The 18,674-nt window shown below is 40.8% G+C and overlaps 1 protein-coding gene and 1 long non-coding RNA gene across 3 annotated transcripts in view; one reads left to right on the top strand and one right to left on the bottom strand.

The window, feature by feature from the left end:
* Nucleotides 1-1,092: 1,092 nt before the first annotated feature.
* Nucleotides 1,093-10,562, bottom strand: LOC148362957 (uncharacterized). The gene is made up of 3 exons (XR_015850939.1): nucleotides 10,441-10,562; nucleotides 8,904-8,986; nucleotides 1,093-1,443 (listed from the first exon to the last, which is right to left on the bottom strand). It is a non-coding gene; the product is annotated as an uncharacterized LOC148362957 (long non-coding RNA).
* Nucleotides 1,410-18,674, top strand: part of LOC148362956 (multiple C2 and transmembrane domain-containing protein 2-like) — a 79,122-nt gene continuing 61,857 nt past the window's right edge. For both annotated transcript variants that reach the window (XM_088340554.1, XM_088340555.1), the window contains exons 1-10: nucleotides 1,410-1,505; nucleotides 2,127-3,053; nucleotides 5,737-5,787; nucleotides 5,885-5,996; nucleotides 8,660-8,960; nucleotides 11,718-11,832; nucleotides 11,921-11,938; nucleotides 17,247-17,417; nucleotides 17,999-18,129; nucleotides 18,212-18,398. In XM_088340554.1, the coding sequence (XP_088196680.1) occupies nucleotides 2,139-3,053; nucleotides 5,737-5,787; nucleotides 5,885-5,996; nucleotides 8,660-8,960; nucleotides 11,718-11,832; nucleotides 11,921-11,938; nucleotides 17,247-17,417; nucleotides 17,999-18,129; nucleotides 18,212-18,398 (2,001 nt within the window). In that variant the 5' untranslated portion in view covers nucleotides 1,410-1,505; nucleotides 2,127-2,138. The remainder of the gene's footprint in view (nucleotides 1,506-2,126; nucleotides 3,054-5,736; nucleotides 5,788-5,884; nucleotides 5,997-8,659; nucleotides 8,961-11,717; nucleotides 11,833-11,920; nucleotides 11,939-17,246; nucleotides 17,418-17,998; nucleotides 18,130-18,211; nucleotides 18,399-18,674) is intronic.

Genomic DNA, 18,674 nt, shown 5'->3' with positions numbered 1-18,674 from the left:
CATGTGCAGCCCTTTGAGACTCTCTGTGATTAAGGGCTATATGGATAAATGTGTCTTGAATTTGCATAGCAAAATGGATGCAAGCCATAAAGTTACATAAAATGGACTTGCCTATTTCTGTTCGATTCTTTGACATTGATATCTTGTGGCAGTTTTGACACAACAGTTTTTTTCCCCACTCATTTCATAAGACCGGTATTCTGTCTCGTCATTTAGGTCTTTACGTTTTTCATATTTCGGCACCAATCAACATTTTGGGTCACTCTAGAGCAGTGTGAGACCTTGTCTAGTGTGGCACAGGAAATTGCCCATTTTTTAAATTGTATTAGTATTTGAAAAAAAACATAGCTTTCTGCCATTGATCACCCTGCTGTAACTTTCATCCGTACCGGTAGGTGGCCGCATTTACTTTTTCTCTTTTTTAAAAATAATTCTCTGAACCTGAGACGGAACTGGTACAAATATCTATTAACCAACAAAAAATAATGAAATAAATGTAATAAAGTAAAACTCATAATTTAAATATCTTGATAATCTCACAAAAAATATTGAAAAAAAAAGATTAAAATGCATAAATCATGTTTTGTATTACAAAAAAAAAACTTTTTACTCATTTTTAGTTTGTTTTCTAAAAAAAAGTCAAGTCCTGTTTATTTGTGTCACCCTTAATGACAAAGAGTCTCTAAGGGCTGCACAGACCACAGATTATTGCAAACCACAGACTATTATGACACCATGTCCTGACCTAAAACCTACATGAGGGCAAGGAAAAACTCAAAAACCTCAACATGAGGAAAACGGCATAAAATATAACTAAACTTGAAAACAGATGAAACATATAATACAATCCCAAACCACAGCAAAATTATTATCCAGAATGAATAAATTGGTTTTCCTCCTGACCCACGGTGACCACAAATGATGACAAAAATTTTAACTGTACAGTACTTTATTTACACAGCCCTTTACAACAGTCCTTTAAGTGTATCAAAGTGCTTATACTTATAATTTATACTGTCATTTTTGTCATTTTAAGTAAAAAATCAACAATATGAAACTGGTACTGGCAATTCATCTTTAAACATTTTTCTACGGACAGTGTGCCTCAAATTTTTTTCATGAAAATATGTGTACCTTGTGTCAAAAAAGGTTGAAAAACACAGCTCTAGAGGACAGTCAATTTCCTGTTTGGATATACCTGTCCCGTTGAACAGTGAAGGCCGACGCTAGGCCTCAAACCGATTGCGACATCAATCAGGGAATGGTTTCATCATCCCTGCATATTTTTTGGGTAACTTTAACGGCTCGGCTGAGATATGCAACAGTCGCCTTGTCACAGGTGCTGGAACTCGCCTGGCAAAACAGGTAGGGCCTGTTTACGACTGCCGGGGCCACTCCCACCAATGACCGACCGTCGACTCCCAACTTCTGACGCACGCCCTCCTTTCAAATCAAAGACACAGTAATGAGAGCCATCTATTTCGGGACAACATTCGGCAAAACAGGTAACTCGTCTTCAACTTAAGCATAGGTCATCAAGATATGCACACTATACTTGTATTAATATATCAAGTGAGGTATGAGCGAACGCTTTCATTTTTTAATGTCCGGACATTATTGTTGTACTCAGAACACTTACTGTAATTGAACTACATAAAAACTGTTTTTCGGGTTAGAATAGAGCTGTAGATTTTTGAGTACTTATTTTTAACTTGGTCAACATAATTGGATTGGATTTTTTTGTGGCCTGTGCACACTTACAACCAATATTCAAATGTTTTCTAAAGACTTACGTTGGGTATTACATGCTATACGAGTCACTAGTGACACTATCATAAGTTTGATTTCGTTTTCTTTGAGGGGTAAAGTTCTGTTTTCTTGTTTTGATTTTGAATTTATCTTCCCTGCAAAGAAATATCATGGGTACTTAAAGGCCTCGGCTTCAGCCCGCTCTCTTTGTGCAGATGTTTATGTATATTATTAATGTATTGTTCAGCTGTCTTTGTTTTGTTTTGTGCAAATATTTCATTGTTTTGTTTGTTTTTGTTGTTTTGTTATTAAATTTTTTTGCTGTGCCTAACTTCATTCATTCATCCATACTGACTTTCTCGTTTCTCATTTCTAAGGAACCACTCAAAATGGATCCAAAGAAAAGGAGGCTAATAGACAATGTCCGCATGAAAACGAAGCTGATGAATCTAATGAAGTCGGCGGGTAAGAAGACACCAGACAAGCAAAAGAAGAAAGTAGCTATGACACGCAGCGTATCGGTGCCGGACTTGAGTCTCAAGCAGGACGAGGCACCATATCCGAAGAGCGCCTTGCTCAAAGCGTCCGAGGCGACGTTTTTCGGGCAGAGCGATAGCGATTCGGTCGCAAGCGGCTCAATCCCAGACGGCTCTGCTCCCTATGACAACGAAATATTCCTAAGGCCTCCCTCTGAGGTGGGCTATGCAAATCCTTCTCCTTTAAGTTTGCCACAGCCCTACGAGGAAGTTAATAACATGGCCATTTCACGCAGAGAGAAGAGGATAAACACACCAACAGGGTCGCAAGCCAAAAGGAAAGGAACTGCATTTAACTTTGAAACCATTCCCGTGACACAAAGCATTTTTTCCAAAGCCTTATCCAGTTCACCAAGGCCTAATTCAAGTCTTGCAACGAGCTCCGAACAATCTGGAACATCCGAAGACATCCTGGCAGAAAAAGCGAAAACCAGTGAAGGGCTAGACAGAGTAAACTCATTCGGAGAACAAACACACGGCAACACACAATGGAAGGCTGCAAGTTTTAGGAAAGAAAGGCCACCATCAGGAAAAGGGAGTCTGTCGGAACTCAGAGGAAAGACGCCTTTGACACTGGATGCTCTGGGTAAGCCTCTGGCTAGCGGAGAGTCTGGTGGAGAGTATTGCTGGTCAGGGGAGGACCAGGCAGCAGTGCGGTGGTTGACGGACACTGAAGGGCTGGACCCGGATGTTGTTCTTTCCTCCATCACAACTGATTACAGCATTGAGGAATCTTCACTGGAAGGAGGCACTCAAGAGGAAATTGAGGTCAGTTTAATTTAGATAGTCGCTGGATCAGTGACCGTAAAACCTACATTAGTGTCGAACCCTTGTTTATTGTTAGTTACTTTCTAAAAACAACCTTTGTTCAGGCGAAATCCATGAGTTAAAATACAAGTCAACTCATATGTATTTATATGGCCCTTAATCACAAGAAGTCTCATGGCTGTACTGATTACCGTTAAATTTATCCCCAGATCTAGAACTTAAATGATGGCAAGGATAAACTTAAAAATTAAGAAACCTTGAGAATTAAATGGAATACTTTATCATACATTAAAACATACAAAGTCAATCGTCTTTCAAGACTCAAGAAGTCTTATAATAACTAATTAAAGTACTGTTTAGAATGTACAACCTAAACTACAATGTTATCGATGCACATGTAGAGAAGAAACAGATAACAGTTAAGCCAATCAGAATGCAGAGCACAATGCAACTCAAGTCAAGTCATGTTTATTTGTGACTCCTTTAATCACAAGGAGTTTCAAACAGCTGCAGAGACTATAACCTATCATGAAACCATCCCCTGATCTAACACCTATACAAGGGCAAGGAAAAACTCAAAAACCTCAACATGAGGAAAATGAGGAAACCATGAGAAGGGGCCGAAAATCATTGAAATAACGAGGCCCTGAAAAGTAAACTGTGTTTTAGTGTGGATTCAATATTAAACCTTTTGTTTCAATGTTTTCCAAGAAAAACAAAAAATCTCATTCTAAACGAGGTTCACTACCTTTTTCCTTAATGTCAATGAAGACTATTTGAATCCTAAGTACTTTCATTGAAATATTTAAAAATATTATAATAATTTGTTATACCAACACCTGGGCACACAAATGACAAAAATTAAAGTTAGAAATGGACCAATGAACGACTTGGGTTCATTTGACGCAATTGTGAGGGTTGTTTTGTACAAAAACAATGCGCAGGGTTGTCACTACTGTACGTGACACAGATTTTTGGGATTGTTTTAGATCACGTGGTAGTGTGGGTGTTATGTTAAACAGTTCTATTGTTTGAAAAAAGAAATCAATGTTGGTATATCAAATCGAATATTTATTTTGGTTGATGTTTCAAAAAAAATACCCAATTTGGCGTAGGTTTAAACTAAATGACCTTATAGTTTGGCTGTTGTTATCAAAATATTGGGTTGTTTTGTTATTTTAAAATCAAAACTTGTTTTGCAGGTGGTTTATAACCATTTTTGACTTAAAAACACAGATAGTTGGTTAAAATTAACCCACGTTGTGGATCAGTCCATTTTTGTGGATCAGACCCAACTTTATTTAGAGTGTTACTTGCACACATGTAGTTTGCACCTAGCATAGGATGCACTTGTTAAGCGGCGTCCTTGGCATACTAATGTTTTCTTTTGTGATTTCATCCCACTTTATTCATCAGCGGTAGTGCGTTGTTCTGCTGCTATGTAATGAAACAAGGGTGTTTTTTACTGTGAAGTGGCTATTGTTCAAATGTAAGATTGTTTTAGAGCTAGATCAGATTAAGGCTTTTTTGAAATATGGATGAAACCACATATCTGCTTCGAATAACTTAGATCAGATCTTTAAGTGTCTAGCATCAACACTGTGACTTTACTCTATGTTGCAGTAAAAAGTGTTGGTTGTTGTTACATTTATGGCACACTGAGTCTTAAAGTGGTCTTGCAAGCGCAGTAAGCGGATATAACCCGCATAGGGGTTTAGTTCTCTACATGCCAACTTTTTTCGAAAGACGAGCAAACAACCCATTTAAGAAGTTTGTGAAAGATTTTCAAAGACCTACAAAATGTTTTCCAGACATGTACATAACATTTAACAAATGTAACAAAAATGTCCTGATGCAGACCACAAAAGACAGATGTATCTTTTTAAAAACTTAAAAGTCAGAATACACACACAAATACGAGTCAAAACAAGGCAAACATAGAGAAAGGTAGGCCGCAGGGCCCTTTTCCTTGGTAAATCCAGAAAAACAAAGCAACAGAATGCAAGCTTGATTTGCAGATGCAGGAGGAGGGGCATCTCTTATTGACACTCTTATCGGATTGCTGTTTCTCTCAGTATTTTATTGACAAAGTTTGAGGCATATTAACATGAACATAACACGTCATATGGAAAACCTTTTGATTGGGAATTTGTACAATTTGTATCACGTACTCTGCATATCTCAGGGGAGCCTTGTGAAACCTGGGTAAGAGCAAAAGGAATAGTGCCCATAGAAATACTACTAAATGAGTCTAAAATAGTAACAATATGTCACCGTAGCCTGCGTGTCTTGACACACCAGCACTAGGCATAGAAGAACGGAGCCAATTTGAAATACTTAATTACGATCAGTCCTAATTGAGTAATTATATAATAATGTGATAAAATATTTGACAACTAGTCTAAAATCGTATGAACGGCATTAACTGAACATGCTCACATGTGCTGTATGACCTGTGATCTTATACCATTGCGCAACTTAGTTCATTCCAATCCGTTCATAACTTAAAAACTGATTCCGGTATTGCTTAATACTAAAGACCCCCTCAACCATTATCCTTGAAAGTTTGTCCATTATTTAAGAGGACTTAAATTTTTATACTGTCTCAGTTTGGTTTCATGTTCTATTAAACCTCTTCGATGTTTTTAATAACTGACATAACGATGACTTAATGTCTACACAGGTATGCAGTGAACCATGTGAATACTTTGAGGACAATCTTCCAGAAAGCTCAGTGAGTTCCTTCTCTGTTATTTTCAAAACAAGCTTATCAAATAACTTGCTATGTGAACAATTGTGAATTTGAATGATTTCCCTGCGGGTGTGGGCAGTGCTCAACAACAGGATTGGATGCCCAATGTCCACCCCCGCTCCAGAGGTACCTGCTGTGTATCAGCCTGAAACGTGGACAAAACTTGGTCATCCGAGACAAACGCGGTAGGGGTAAGTGAACTTTGCCGAGATATGTTCGATTCACAATGTGCCCCAACTCTATCTTGTTTGCTCCACGCTCGCCACCATATTTTTTAAAACTGATTTGGTTGTTGAAAGGGTCCAATCGTTTGAAAGAAACATAGTTGTTGGCTGGCATTTTCTGGCGAGGATACTGTATCCTGCCACGATTGACAAGTATGTCATCAGACCAGTATGAGAGCACGAAGCAATCAGTTTGACAAGATCTTGAAAACATACAACTTCGAGCATGTATCCACAAGGCCATGGAACTGAGTTTGAAAATTATTTTACCTTGTTCAAAGGGGCAGACTGGATCCTACTTACCATTTCAATCCCATTGCAGATGCATCCAGGCAAGCTTCCCATCAGGCACACGACTACCTATTTGACAATTAACTGTCTCTGTGAATGTATTTATTTTATTTAATTTACATGCAGGCAAATATTTCATGGAAAATGGAATATTGATTGTATTCCGATTTTGTAATGACATATAAACACGCACGAAAATCCCATTTAAGGTAGCGGTCCGACTGTGAGTATTCTGATTGCAATGTTTGGGTTAAGCCTTTAATTTTCTGGTTTCTCATGCATGTTTAAGCATTCCAGTAATCCGATTGTTTGTGTGCACGCGCAGTTTCCCACATTCTGGATATTTTTATGCCGCAAAGCACTGTAGGACTTGTAGTACAGAGCCAAATGGCACACGCAATCTCCAGAATATTAAAAAGCTTCATGTTTACTGGTTAATTTCTGCGGGGCGTTTCGGTTTTATTTTCATCCCCGACTGTTGAAATGTCCCAGGTGTATTCATCAATATACAGTGGATGTCACAGTTGAACCCATCCATGCATAGTGTAATTCTCTGCTTTTAGCTGATGCTGTATGAACACATCTTGTAAACACAAGAGATGCAGCAATGGACGATAGAATTTTTAACAGGCTCTTTTTGGTCTAAATGCATTGAGTAAACTAAAGAGCACTAATTCGGAATCGAGGTTTTTGTGTTTTTTTTTAAGCTGATGACAAATCAAGATCTTCCAGTACAGTAAAAACGCTGCTGTGGGTTGGCTTTGGCAACAGGTTCTCATACTTAAACGTGGGTAAACTTGCATAGTCGCCTTCCTTGACAGTGTTGGAGAAATTGGAGGTTCGATAATCGAGAGAAAAGTCTTCTCATATGTGGATAAGGAAAATGGACAGGAGCCAGCCGCGTGGGAGGGAGATACAACTTTATTGATGCGTCAATGAAGTTTCTCAGAGAGCTGGGAACATGACAATGTTTTTAAAGCTGGTAGCGACGATTAAGCTTCGATTACACCCCAAAAGGCGGTCCTGTATCACGTATCAAGTTCAGAGCGTCCCGTCCCTTGCACGCTATCTTCAAGGAAACTTAATCGTCTGCCAAGAGTATCTTCAAACGATGTCAACCCGACCTTTTCCCACAACTGTAAGCAAGTCTTTCTAAATTTCTACATGTATGCAAATCTATTCTACAAATGCAAGTGTATTTACCACAACAACAGTCAAAGCGGTTGTCTCAACTGCTATTGCATTCAGGTTTTTACTTTTTAAACCTGGATTTATCGATTTGAATTGCGCTCTATTGCCCAGAGGCCATGCTTTTTATTTAAATAGCAGCTCAACAGTAAAATACCAACAGAACTAACCAGCATATACAAGCTGCTGTTGGCCAGAGCTCATGCCTAGACCCTCATTCATATGCTGGCTGATGTCACACATGTCTCTACTATTCCTTTCAATGGTTTTATGCATCAATTTCAAATATAGTCTTCAAATAGCTATTATGGCGTGTGTGGAAAGTTTCCTGAGGCATCAGTCACTGTATTGGAGACACACGTCCCAATGTGATAGCCAAGGGCAGCGGGATGCCCTCGTTCCTGACAAGATGGCACGGTGATGATGCAACCCACGCCCGATCCGTGCCTCGCCCCTGTTTGCCCAACAATCAGCGGTGTGCCAAAGGCTCACCAAGGGCGTACATTGTCATTACATATTCTGAAAAGGACCCACGCCACCAGCCCCCGCTCTCGCTATTCGCCTTTTGTCAACCCCCACACCCTATTCATTTCCATCGTCGCCGACCCTCACTTGTGCCAGAGCTTTTCTCCTCGTGAGCTGCCACATTCTCCTCCTGTCAAGTTGCCTGGAGGTTTCCCTGTCACAGGCTGGCAGGGTGGAGCTGCTGTGGGTCCTGCCTCGCCTTTTGCGAGATGTTCATTTGGAGTAGGGAGCTGACAGGGCTGACAGCCCGTCCCCACAGGGCCTTTGTCATGTGATTCAGGCATCCCCGCAGGCTAACTCCGGCACCCCTTTATCCCCCACCCTTACACAAATGAAGGCATGGAAATGGCTTTCTTTCTTTTTTTGGGTGGCAATTGCAGAAACAAAGAAGTCTCATTCCCTTGCTCCAGACTTTTATTAACAGGCTTGTGAGATTAACACCGGTTGCTTCGAGATTCTCGCTTACCGCCCGTCTCACGCTGACGAGTGTTTCGGCCCTTTCACAATTAAGAACCTACATGGCTGTGTGTGTGGCACTCCTCCGTGTGTGTTCTTGTCTAAATGACAATTTGACGACCTCTACAACGCCATACATTATTCTAATGCGTCCCCGTCGTGCTTTGAAGGTACGAGCGACCCCTACGTGAAGTTCAAACTGGAAGGCAAGCAGATCTACAAGAGCAAGGTGGTGTATAAAAATTTGAATCCCAGTTGGAATGAGTTGTTCTCCTATCCCCTGCGGGACCGAGAGCATGTTGTGGATGTCAGGGTAAGCTTGGTTGTAATAAGCAATTTTTACATTCGACAAAGCCACTTAAAACTCTCATTTATCCCTGAAATTTCGTTACAGGTCTATGATAAAAATCTGACCTCTGATGAATTCATGGGTTCCTGCGCCATTTCGCTGAAGAATCTCGAACTTTACAAGTGAGTGCGGTCGCTTTACGTCCTTGCTGTGGATCATAAAAAAAACAATACAAGACAGGTGCAGGCAATAAAATGGATCTTTACAGCAAAAGTATTTCATAAAAAAACCCTCATCAATGTTATAAGACAGATTTAACGTTGCAGATTTATAAAGCATTCTTTTCACCGCCACCACATTCTATGTAAACGCGCTTTTTTTTTTAATCCAGGTGAGCTCAAACGGGAGCATTTTTTTAAGGAGGAGTTAATTTGCTTAGGGATAAAAAGCGATGCTATAACTTCACGAGGAACTGAGAATTTTGACAGTTTATTACATTCGGCCAACTAAGTCCCACATCTTACCCGCTCAACCTACCTAGTGTTCTCTTTTATTGATTATTATTATCTTTGTTTACTGTAACTCAATGCTAAATCTATTCCGCCCTGGTCATCCTGGAAGGGGGATTACCAATTGTGAGGCCCCTTCTCAAGGTTTCTTTTTTCCTCACGCTGTTGTTTTCAGTTTCTCCTGGCCCGCATGTTGGTTTAAGATCAGGCAAAGGTGTGATTGTAATCATGTGCAGTCCTTTGAGCCTTTTTTTGTGATTAAGAGCTATATAAATAAATGTGACTTGACTTGACTTGACTTCAAGAAATTAGCGAGATACAACAAAATTCTGATCTTTATTTGGATGAGAGCTATAAAAAAATATATCTCCACTGAAACGAAGGCTGGGCAATATGGCCACAAATTAAGTCTGAATTGAATATGCTTGTCTTGACAATTGCGATTTTATTTGTTTTATAAAGGAAACACAACAAACATATACATGAATACAATTTCAATTAGTTCTTAAATAACAAGTAATATACCAAATTTAAAATGTTCAGACAAAATTAATCTTATATATTTTCTTCATAGTTCAGCAACCCTTGGAGTGTGAGGAATAATTAAATAATTGAGTAAATAAATAATTGCAATTGCTTGAAAGTCGGTGCCAATCAAAAGACTATTTAAAAATTGTGAATTAATTACACTGGTCTCAAACTTAATTTACTTGGGGTCTGATAGAGCTAGGGTCTGAGTGAGGTTGGGTCAAATCAGGTTTTCCACAAAAACATTGCACTTTATTAGTCTAAAGGTTTCTTCATTTTCCTCACGCTGAGGTTTTTGAGTTTGTCCTTACCCTCATGTAGGTTTAAGGTCAGGGGATGCTGTAATAGTTTGTGGTCTTCAGCCCTTTGAGACAAGATGTGATTAAGGGCTATACAAAACACATGACTGGACTTGACATTATTTAGATTAGTCATTAAAATCTTGTGTAGTTTGCAATTTTGGGAGTAACACTGTCATAAATAACATTATATTTACAGTAACGAAGTAATGTAACTCATTACTTTTCCCGCCATGACAGCGCCATTATCGTTACTGACGGTCAAATTGCAGCGTATCCCTTTTGGCTCATCTGAATGTTTTCAGCGGTGCGTTTTTTTCGCTCACCTCTGAAGTCAAATATTTTGGGATCATGTCACCAGTCAAAATGGCGACTACCATACAGTTGGATAGCGATTATAAATACATTATTTACTAATTCGCCAAAAGAAAATGTGGTTTGGTTGAATACGGCAACCGACTCATGTCGTTCGCGAACAAAACGGCTTTATGAGCCGTTTCTTGGGAGTGGGAGTCAACCAGCCACCCATCGAGAGACGATTCTTTTGAAGACGCTCGTTTTCTCTTGTGATTGGTCAAAATGATTTTTTTCCCAGGGATTCTGTGCTGTTGACATGAATTATTTGAGTATAAAAAATGTTCAAATTGTTTTGTATTTTATCTTACTCTTTGTAGATTTATAAACATTTTATTTTGTGTTCCCTGTGTATTTCAGTGTTACCGTTTCATTGATAATTTTGATGTATTGTTTCCCTGTTTAAATCATTCATAATAATACGTAATGAATGGTAATATATAGATTAAACAACAAAAGCAACCCCAAGTGCTATTTGGGAGCCGAAAGAGTTGGCTCTTCCTAGGGAGCCAAGCCAAAAAAGTCGTTTCTCTAAAAATAATCGTAATGACATTATATTGTTTAAGTCAAGTCAAGTCATCTTTTTTTGTATAGCCCTAAATCACGAAGAGTCTCAAAGGGCTTCACAGATTATTACACTTTATTGTCGATTGCTATTTTATTATACCGTTTATTGTTTGTTTCTGTTGCACTTCAAGTGTAGTGTAAATGTGTTGCTGGTGAGGTGCAATAACTAATTACAAGGTTCTATAATACATCTACCTGTCTGTTCTCTATTCAACTGATTCGAATACTCCTCAGGAAATTTCAATTTTTTTGACATATAACAACTTATTATTAAAGTAACGAAAATGGTTATTTTCCCTTGAATATAGTTCCTTCTACTGTACAGTAACTCGTTTACTAACTCAGTTACTTTTTGGAAGAAGTAGTGAGTAACTATATCTAATTACTTGTTCAAACAAAGTACCCAGCACTGGTTGTTTGGCTGTACAGGACTGACATAGAGACAGATAAAAACTAGTTCTGTTTAATTTACATTTATTTCATTTCTTTAGAGATATATGTTTATACGTAGTTTGGCAGCATAAAAAGCTGTCCACGGATGTGTGTGTGTGTGTGTGTGTGTGTGTGTGTGTGTGTGTGTGTGTGTGTGTGTGTGTGTGTGTGTGTGTGTGTGTGTGTGTGTGTGTGTGTGTGTGTGCGCGCGCGTGTGACATGGAACTTCAACTTCACCCTCTTTCTGCAGGACTTACGAATTGGAGTTACCCCTCACTGATCCTAAGAGCAAAGAAGACTATATGGGTGTCGTCTTCATGGACGTGTGTCTCATGTTTCGGGACGCCACCATCAAACGAAACTGGGTGAGTGATTGCGTTATTAAAACCACACCCGGTAAATGCACTGATAACTGTGTTGTTTTAACTCCATCTCCATGTTTTATCTGTGCAGAGATGGCCAGCCAAAAAGGTAGGCTTTCCCAATCTACTTGATGGGGTTTGCAATGAGAACACTAGGGGGCAGTAGCTCACTGTGCTATTATGCGACAAAGAATAAGGTTGGTGGACTGTAGACCTTTGTGTTGCAACCCTGGTTTCAGCATCAATGTAGTTGTTTCACACTGAGCTTAAATATTTCCCATGCCTATCATTTATGAGGAAAAAACATGCAATACGATATTCTGTTCCAAACTAAAGTAAAGTGACCACAGGTTGTCCTGAAAGGGACTCTTGTTTGAGTATTACAAGGAGGTTATCACATCTTGTAGTGGCCTCTCAGGTGGCTTTAACTATCCTGTCTCTGTGATTAGATTCAGTGAGAAACAGTTGTACCACTGCTCGGGACTGACTAGCACTGCAGTGGGTCCATCTTCACACTTCTGTAGCCTCTACATCTGCCACTGTTGTGTCTCTTGATGCTACGGCAGACAATCTCAATTTGAAATGAGATGACAAAGGAATGAAGTCATTTCCGTGAACTACAGATGGTTAAAGGTACTCAAAAGGAGATGGAAAACGTGCGGAGGGACTCAGTGGGACTAAGTCATCGTGCTAATTTGACAATGTAACAATGCTACTCCCTACCCCCAACTGTTCCTGTCTCCTTATCGTTTTTGACAATATCTAACTGCGTTTAACACCTATCCAGGAAGTGCTGAATCGCCAGATTTTACAGCTCCACTCCCCCTCCGTCTTTGCTCTTCCTCCGTCGCCGTGGATCCAGAACTTCCGTTTTCCAAACGTGTGGGCCTTGGCGGCAAAGGCGGCACGGCGCCAAAGTGATGACGCGCTCGAGATCGGCACGGTTGATAATACCCAGGCAAAGTAGGCAATAACCCAGATGTTGGGGAGTAATATGGCATCTGCGAACGGACAGCGACGAGGCTGTCGCCAAATGGAGCCGGGACTTAGCCGCTTGCGCCTGTCCCCATGCTGTCCCGCCATATGGAAGCCATCGCGCGGCCCTTTTTAGCACCAGGAATAGATTCTCTTTGGGGGCCACTTACAGTTAAGTGGAATTGTTTTATTGGCCGCCGAGATGGAAACGTGGCCAAGATCAACACTTGGGACGACTTGGCCAGGGCCTGTTTTCTATCACCGTTCCTCTCCCTCTGTTCTTTCTCCTTTTGAAGAGGACTGATATTTATAGGGCCCCGCCTGCGGTATTCCGTGTTAATTCAGGTCCCCGAAACGAGCTTTGATCCCCTCCGGATTGGGTGGCGAAGCGGGTCGCCACCTCCGTGGCAGGGGCAGGCGGGAGTGTGGGGGCCGAAACGACGGGGTAGTCGTTTGTTTCCGTCCAGAGAAGCCGGACAATCAAAGAGGTTTGAGTGGGTGATGGTCCTGTTCTTTAATTACCGTCGGCCTAATGCGACCTCTCCACCATTTCTGTTTTTTACAGCACCATGCTATCTCTGAGCAGCCTCACGGGAATACTCACAGGGAAACAAATCAAGGCCGTTCAGTCTTCCTCCGCGCTGCACTGCGGGAGGAGTGCATTTGCCGAGCCTGTCCTTGTTTTTCCGACATGTCGGCTAATGCAAAGCATGACAACATATGTTATAGAAGACGTAGGCGCTTTTTGAAAACCAGCAGGATATTTCTGTCACATGGAGAAATTCAAATGAAGAAAAACGTCACACAATTCTTGTTTTCTAGTGATGGTCCAGGCTCATTAAACAAATTACAGTTAACCCTACTGCTCTCCTGAGGTCCCAATTAAAGAGATCCTCCTAGTTTTTCCAAACTAGGAATGCCTGAATATCCATCCATCCATCCATTATCTGCACCGCTTATCTTCAGTAGGGCCGCAGGGGTGTGCTGGAGCCCATTCCAGCTATCTTCGGGCAGTGGGCAGGGGACACCCTGAATTCGTCGCCAGCCAGTCGCAGGGCACACAGAGAGAGACAATTCACTCGCTCATTCACACCTAGGGACAATTTGGGACGGCCAATTAAACCTGACATGCATGATTTTGGAATGTGGGAGGAAACCGGAGTGCCCGGAGGAAACCATTCTTTCATATTTAATACTGATACCAAGAACGCATCGGTGATACTGATCTTTTCCCAATCCAATTTTTCCCAATATTTGAATGCGGATGCATTATGTTTGTTATGTTCCTCAACGTTTAAGTCATAGTTTGGATTTGATCCGAGTTGTTTTGGCTTGGGTTGGACTTGATGCTGATCCCAAGGACAAAACCTGGAAATTCTCTAGTCAAGACACACCTACAGTATACAAATCTCCAGTAGTACGCCAGTATATTCACCAATGAGATAACAAAGCCTTTAACAAAATACTATACAAACTCTTTAAGTTGTTGATGTGTAGAGACTGCTTAACCTATCAGAATGCTGTACAAAATGCGCTAGGCAAATCAGTCTTTCTGGCACCGTGAGTAAAAATCGTGTGGTAACGAGATATCATACAATGTGTGTCATCCGTATCACTGGTGGTCTGCTAATCAATCATTTCAATAATATATACTGTAAGTGTATAGAAAATGCAACAGTTGTACATGATGAAACATGGTAGCTCTTACTGTAGTCTCAAAATCAAGTGCCTATAGTCTTGTGCGCTCTATCTATAAAAAATGTATGACAAAATAATATTTAACGAGGGTGAGACTTAAAATCAGGTTTGCCTTAGAAACATACGATAATCTGCCTGAATGTAAGCTGAAATAACTCTTAAAATGGAGTATTATGTAAAAGCAAAGTTTTGGCTACTAGATCTTATAGTGGCCTCAATGTTGCAGCCATTGAGTATACGGATCTCAAGGATGTACCCATATACGTGCATGCGGAAATGTGGGCCATACATGCTGCATTTTTTGCATAATATGCTAAAGAGGGAGCCGTGTGCACGGTGGCCGTGCATCATTACTCACTGCCGCCTGCTGTCTCCGGTACAGCGTGCCAAGTGTCCTGACTCCCAACACTCAGCCTGGAAGCCGGTGATGAGTGGCTCTGTCACAGCCTGGGACATCTGGCTGCTCGCTGCTGTCCTGCTCCCTTTTCCCTCTTTCTATCTCCCTCTCTCTTTTTCTGCTTGCCAGCTTCGCCTGTCAGAAAAAGAGATGTGCTAATGTCCACCAACAGAGATGTGTTGCGTAGTGTAAACCCTTGTCTTACTTTCAAAAGGCTCTGCGAAACATGACGAGGTGACAGGCTGAGGCGGAACATATACCCGGCGGGGAGCGTGTGCAATTTGCACATACAGTCGAACCTTAGAGGTGGAATATCGTTTTCTTCCGGGACCCTTCCCGCCTGCCGATTTGTAACAAATGTGATGGGACGTCAAGCATTTAACTGCACCGGCAACGTTTCCATACTAGCAAAGATTTATGACCCTAAAACTATCATTCAAACTATAATCAGAAAATTAATTTGTGATTGCTGAAAGTCATCTTACAGTATCACAATTAAAGTATTACTGATTCTATCTCTAGAAAGATAGAAAATTACTCCAATTGATATCCCCAACTCTCCCAGCTATACATACAGTAGCTCCTTCCTGCCGTGTGAAAATTTAGATTATTTCTTCAACATACAGAAAAAAAAGAAAATTGTGTCTCGATTAAGTAAAATGGATAAAAAATAGTCCTCCATTAGCGGAATAGGTTGCTCATATTATTATACTATTCTCGACCAGTTACTGTTTTCTCTCTGCTATGTATTATTATTTTTTATTTAAAATTAAATTATTATGAAAAATAATCAAAATATATATATATTTATATTCATAATTTTTAAGATTTATTTTGGTGGAAAAACAATTCCTGCTACATCAATTGTGATCCTTTGGGGTAGTTATTTCTCCTCTTGTTATTTCTTTAGGTCACATTTTTGCCCGTAAAACAAAAAAGAAAATGATTCTGAGTGTGTAAAAAAAATTGTGGATATATGTAATTCATTAGATTTTTTTTTTTGCACGATGTTTGTAACTTTGTTAAAAATACTGCTGGATTTGGAACAGATACCATGTTTGTTATTAGGCAAAACATTTTTAGACTTGGATGATGCCAATATTAGAACCAAAGGTGTCAACTGTCCATGATCCTTTGGTAAAAGTATATACTCTTGATTGAACCTGTGTGTGGAGATTGCATGTTCTCCCCGTATTCGTGTGGGTTTTCCACTCTGGCTTCCTCCCCCATTCGAAAGTAGTGCATGTCTGGTTAATTGGCTGGTCCAAATTGTCTGTAGGTGTGAATGAGCGAGTGAGTTGCCTGTCTGTGTGCCCTGCGACTGGCTAGCAACCAGTCTAGGGTGTCCCCTGTCCACTGCCCGAAGACGGCTGGGATGGGCTCCAGCACCCCCGCGACCCTACTGAGGATAAGTGGTGCAGATAATGGATGGACGGATGGATGGATTTTGTCTGATTGATGGACGTTTTGGACTATTTTACAGGCTTGAGTCGTTATAGCTGTCATGCACTTTCTGTACAAATTTCAACATAATACCCATTCTCCTTTATTGATGTTTATTATGTTTTGTGTACTGGTACCCAATGCTAAATCTATCGCACCCTGGTCATCCTTGAAGCGGGATTATCGCTTGTGAGGCCCTTTCTCATGCTGACGTTTTGAGTTTTTCCTTGCCCGCATGCGGGTTTAAGATCAGGCGATGGTGTAATTGTAACTCTGTACAGTCCTTTGAGACATGTTGTTATTACAAGCTAGACAAATAAATTTGACTTGACATGACTTCCAAAATATAAGTAGAACAAGTTTGGAAATGCATTAATAATGGAGTCAGCAACCTTTTTGAAGCTGAGCGCTACTTACAGTATATGTTACTAAGGACTGATTAGCACAAAAGGCTACCGATTTCATATGAACTTCTAAAATAATAAAATCTCATGTTATTTTTATGTTTTTACAGAATTATGTTACTAACAGGTTGTATACATTTGAAGTAAGGTTGAAATAGTCTCAGTACACTACTAAAAATCATGAAAATTAGAAATCAACAGGAACATTGCAATGACCCATCCCCAGTGAGCTATTTTCAGAACCGGTCTGTGGGTTACCTAGGTATTCTTAGGGAGCAGACCACTACACTTGAGATTCAGATATACTTCATTGTCATTCTAGTACACGTGTATACAGAACGAAATGTCGATACATCTGACCCGCACAGTTTCCTTGAATGTACAGATATAAATAGCCTTTTTGGGGATATCTTAAGACTTTGAAATATAGGGAGTAAAAACAATGACACATATCAATAAAGTACAGTCTTCTTAGTATTTATAACATGTGCATTGCACAGAAAGCGACACAGTACCAGAGCCCGGCGGAGATGCAGAGGAGTCAGTCCAAGCGCCGTTCCTGGACAGGGATTGTCGCCATCACCCTGGTGGAGGGCCAGGACCTACCACAGCACGGTCAAGGGGACGTCTACGTCCGCTTTCGTTTAGGCAATCAGAAGTACAAGAGCAAGGTGAGTTTTTCAAAAAGCATACTCGGCCTCTTCCCCGTTTGAAAGTCTATGCTTTCTCACGCTCCTCGTGACACATTCTTTTTTTTTATTCTTTCTTTTGTTTCGCGGATAGAATGGGGGAGCTCCTCCACCGCAGAAAGTACCCGTATGTGACTCACCTCCACCTTGGCTCACTGGGCCGTGGCACAGGCAGCTCATTAGAGTGGGCTCGCCTGCCACTCATTCGGTGCTGCCGGGCTTCATTTGCATACGCAGCATGCCTCTGTTCATCTACCTGGATGTGTTTTCTTTTCTTTTTTTTTTCCTCCCACCCTCTCCTCATCGGCACCTCGCTGCTGTCGTGTTGTTTCTTTGTAAAGCTCTCAGCCTGTCCCTCTCCACTTGTTTGTTTGTTTGTCGAACAAAGCCCAGTCTAATTGGGAGCTGTCAGTGTTTACAGTCCCTGCGTGGCCACTGGAGTGTACAAGCGTCCGCAAACGCTCGTTTTCGCCGCCGGTTTTCCTGCGCAGGCAATGTCGGGTTTGAAAACCCCTTTAATGTAAACGTACAGGAGATGAGTTCGTTTTTTTACTGCCCTACAGAACCTCTGCATCCAAGCCAATCCCCAGTGGAGAGAGCGGTTTGACTTCAATCAGTTTGCAGATAACCAGGAACCTCTGCAGGTGGAGGTGTATTTAAAGAGAGGCAGGAAGGGTGAGGAATCGTGGGGCATGTGAGTACTTCCTGCTGGGTGATGTTAATGTAGCTCGCCCTATACTTTTCAAGAGCAAACCTTTTCCGTCTGTGTGTTGCAGGTTTGAGGTTGATCTATCCAACCTTGTGTTTAACGAGAGACAGCTCTACACTCAAACCCTGGATCCAGGAAAGGGCAGCCTGGTGTTTTTGGTCACTCTTTTGCCCTGCTGGGGAGTCTGCGTATCTGATGTTGAAGCGTCTCCTTTGGAGAGGCCTGATGAGAGAGACTCTGTAGTGGAGAAATTTGTAAGTATCGGCCTTTGTGTACATTGAACAGGAAATATGTGTGAACACTGAGTATTTATTGACAGCTTTTATTGACATGAAGGGTTTAAGACGCATTTGCTGTTTGTTTGAATTTCATTGTAAATTTTTCACTTTTAAGTTGCAAGCCCCCCACAGAGATGTATTGAGCAAATTAAGTTTCTGATAAAAGATGATTTCTTTAATCCATTGATTAAAATCAAAGGTTATCCAATTTATCAATGTAAGGAACATTTCTTTAATGTACCAATGCAAAAA

Source organism: Urocampus carinirostris, chromosome 7 (genome assembly GCF_059441175.1).
Source record: "Urocampus carinirostris isolate Australia breed hairy pipefish chromosome 7, RoL_Ucar_1.0, whole genome shotgun sequence".
Taxonomy (NCBI): Eukaryota; Metazoa; Chordata; class Actinopteri; order Syngnathiformes; family Syngnathidae; genus Urocampus; species Urocampus carinirostris.
This window is presented reverse-complemented; position numbering and strand designations above follow the sequence as displayed.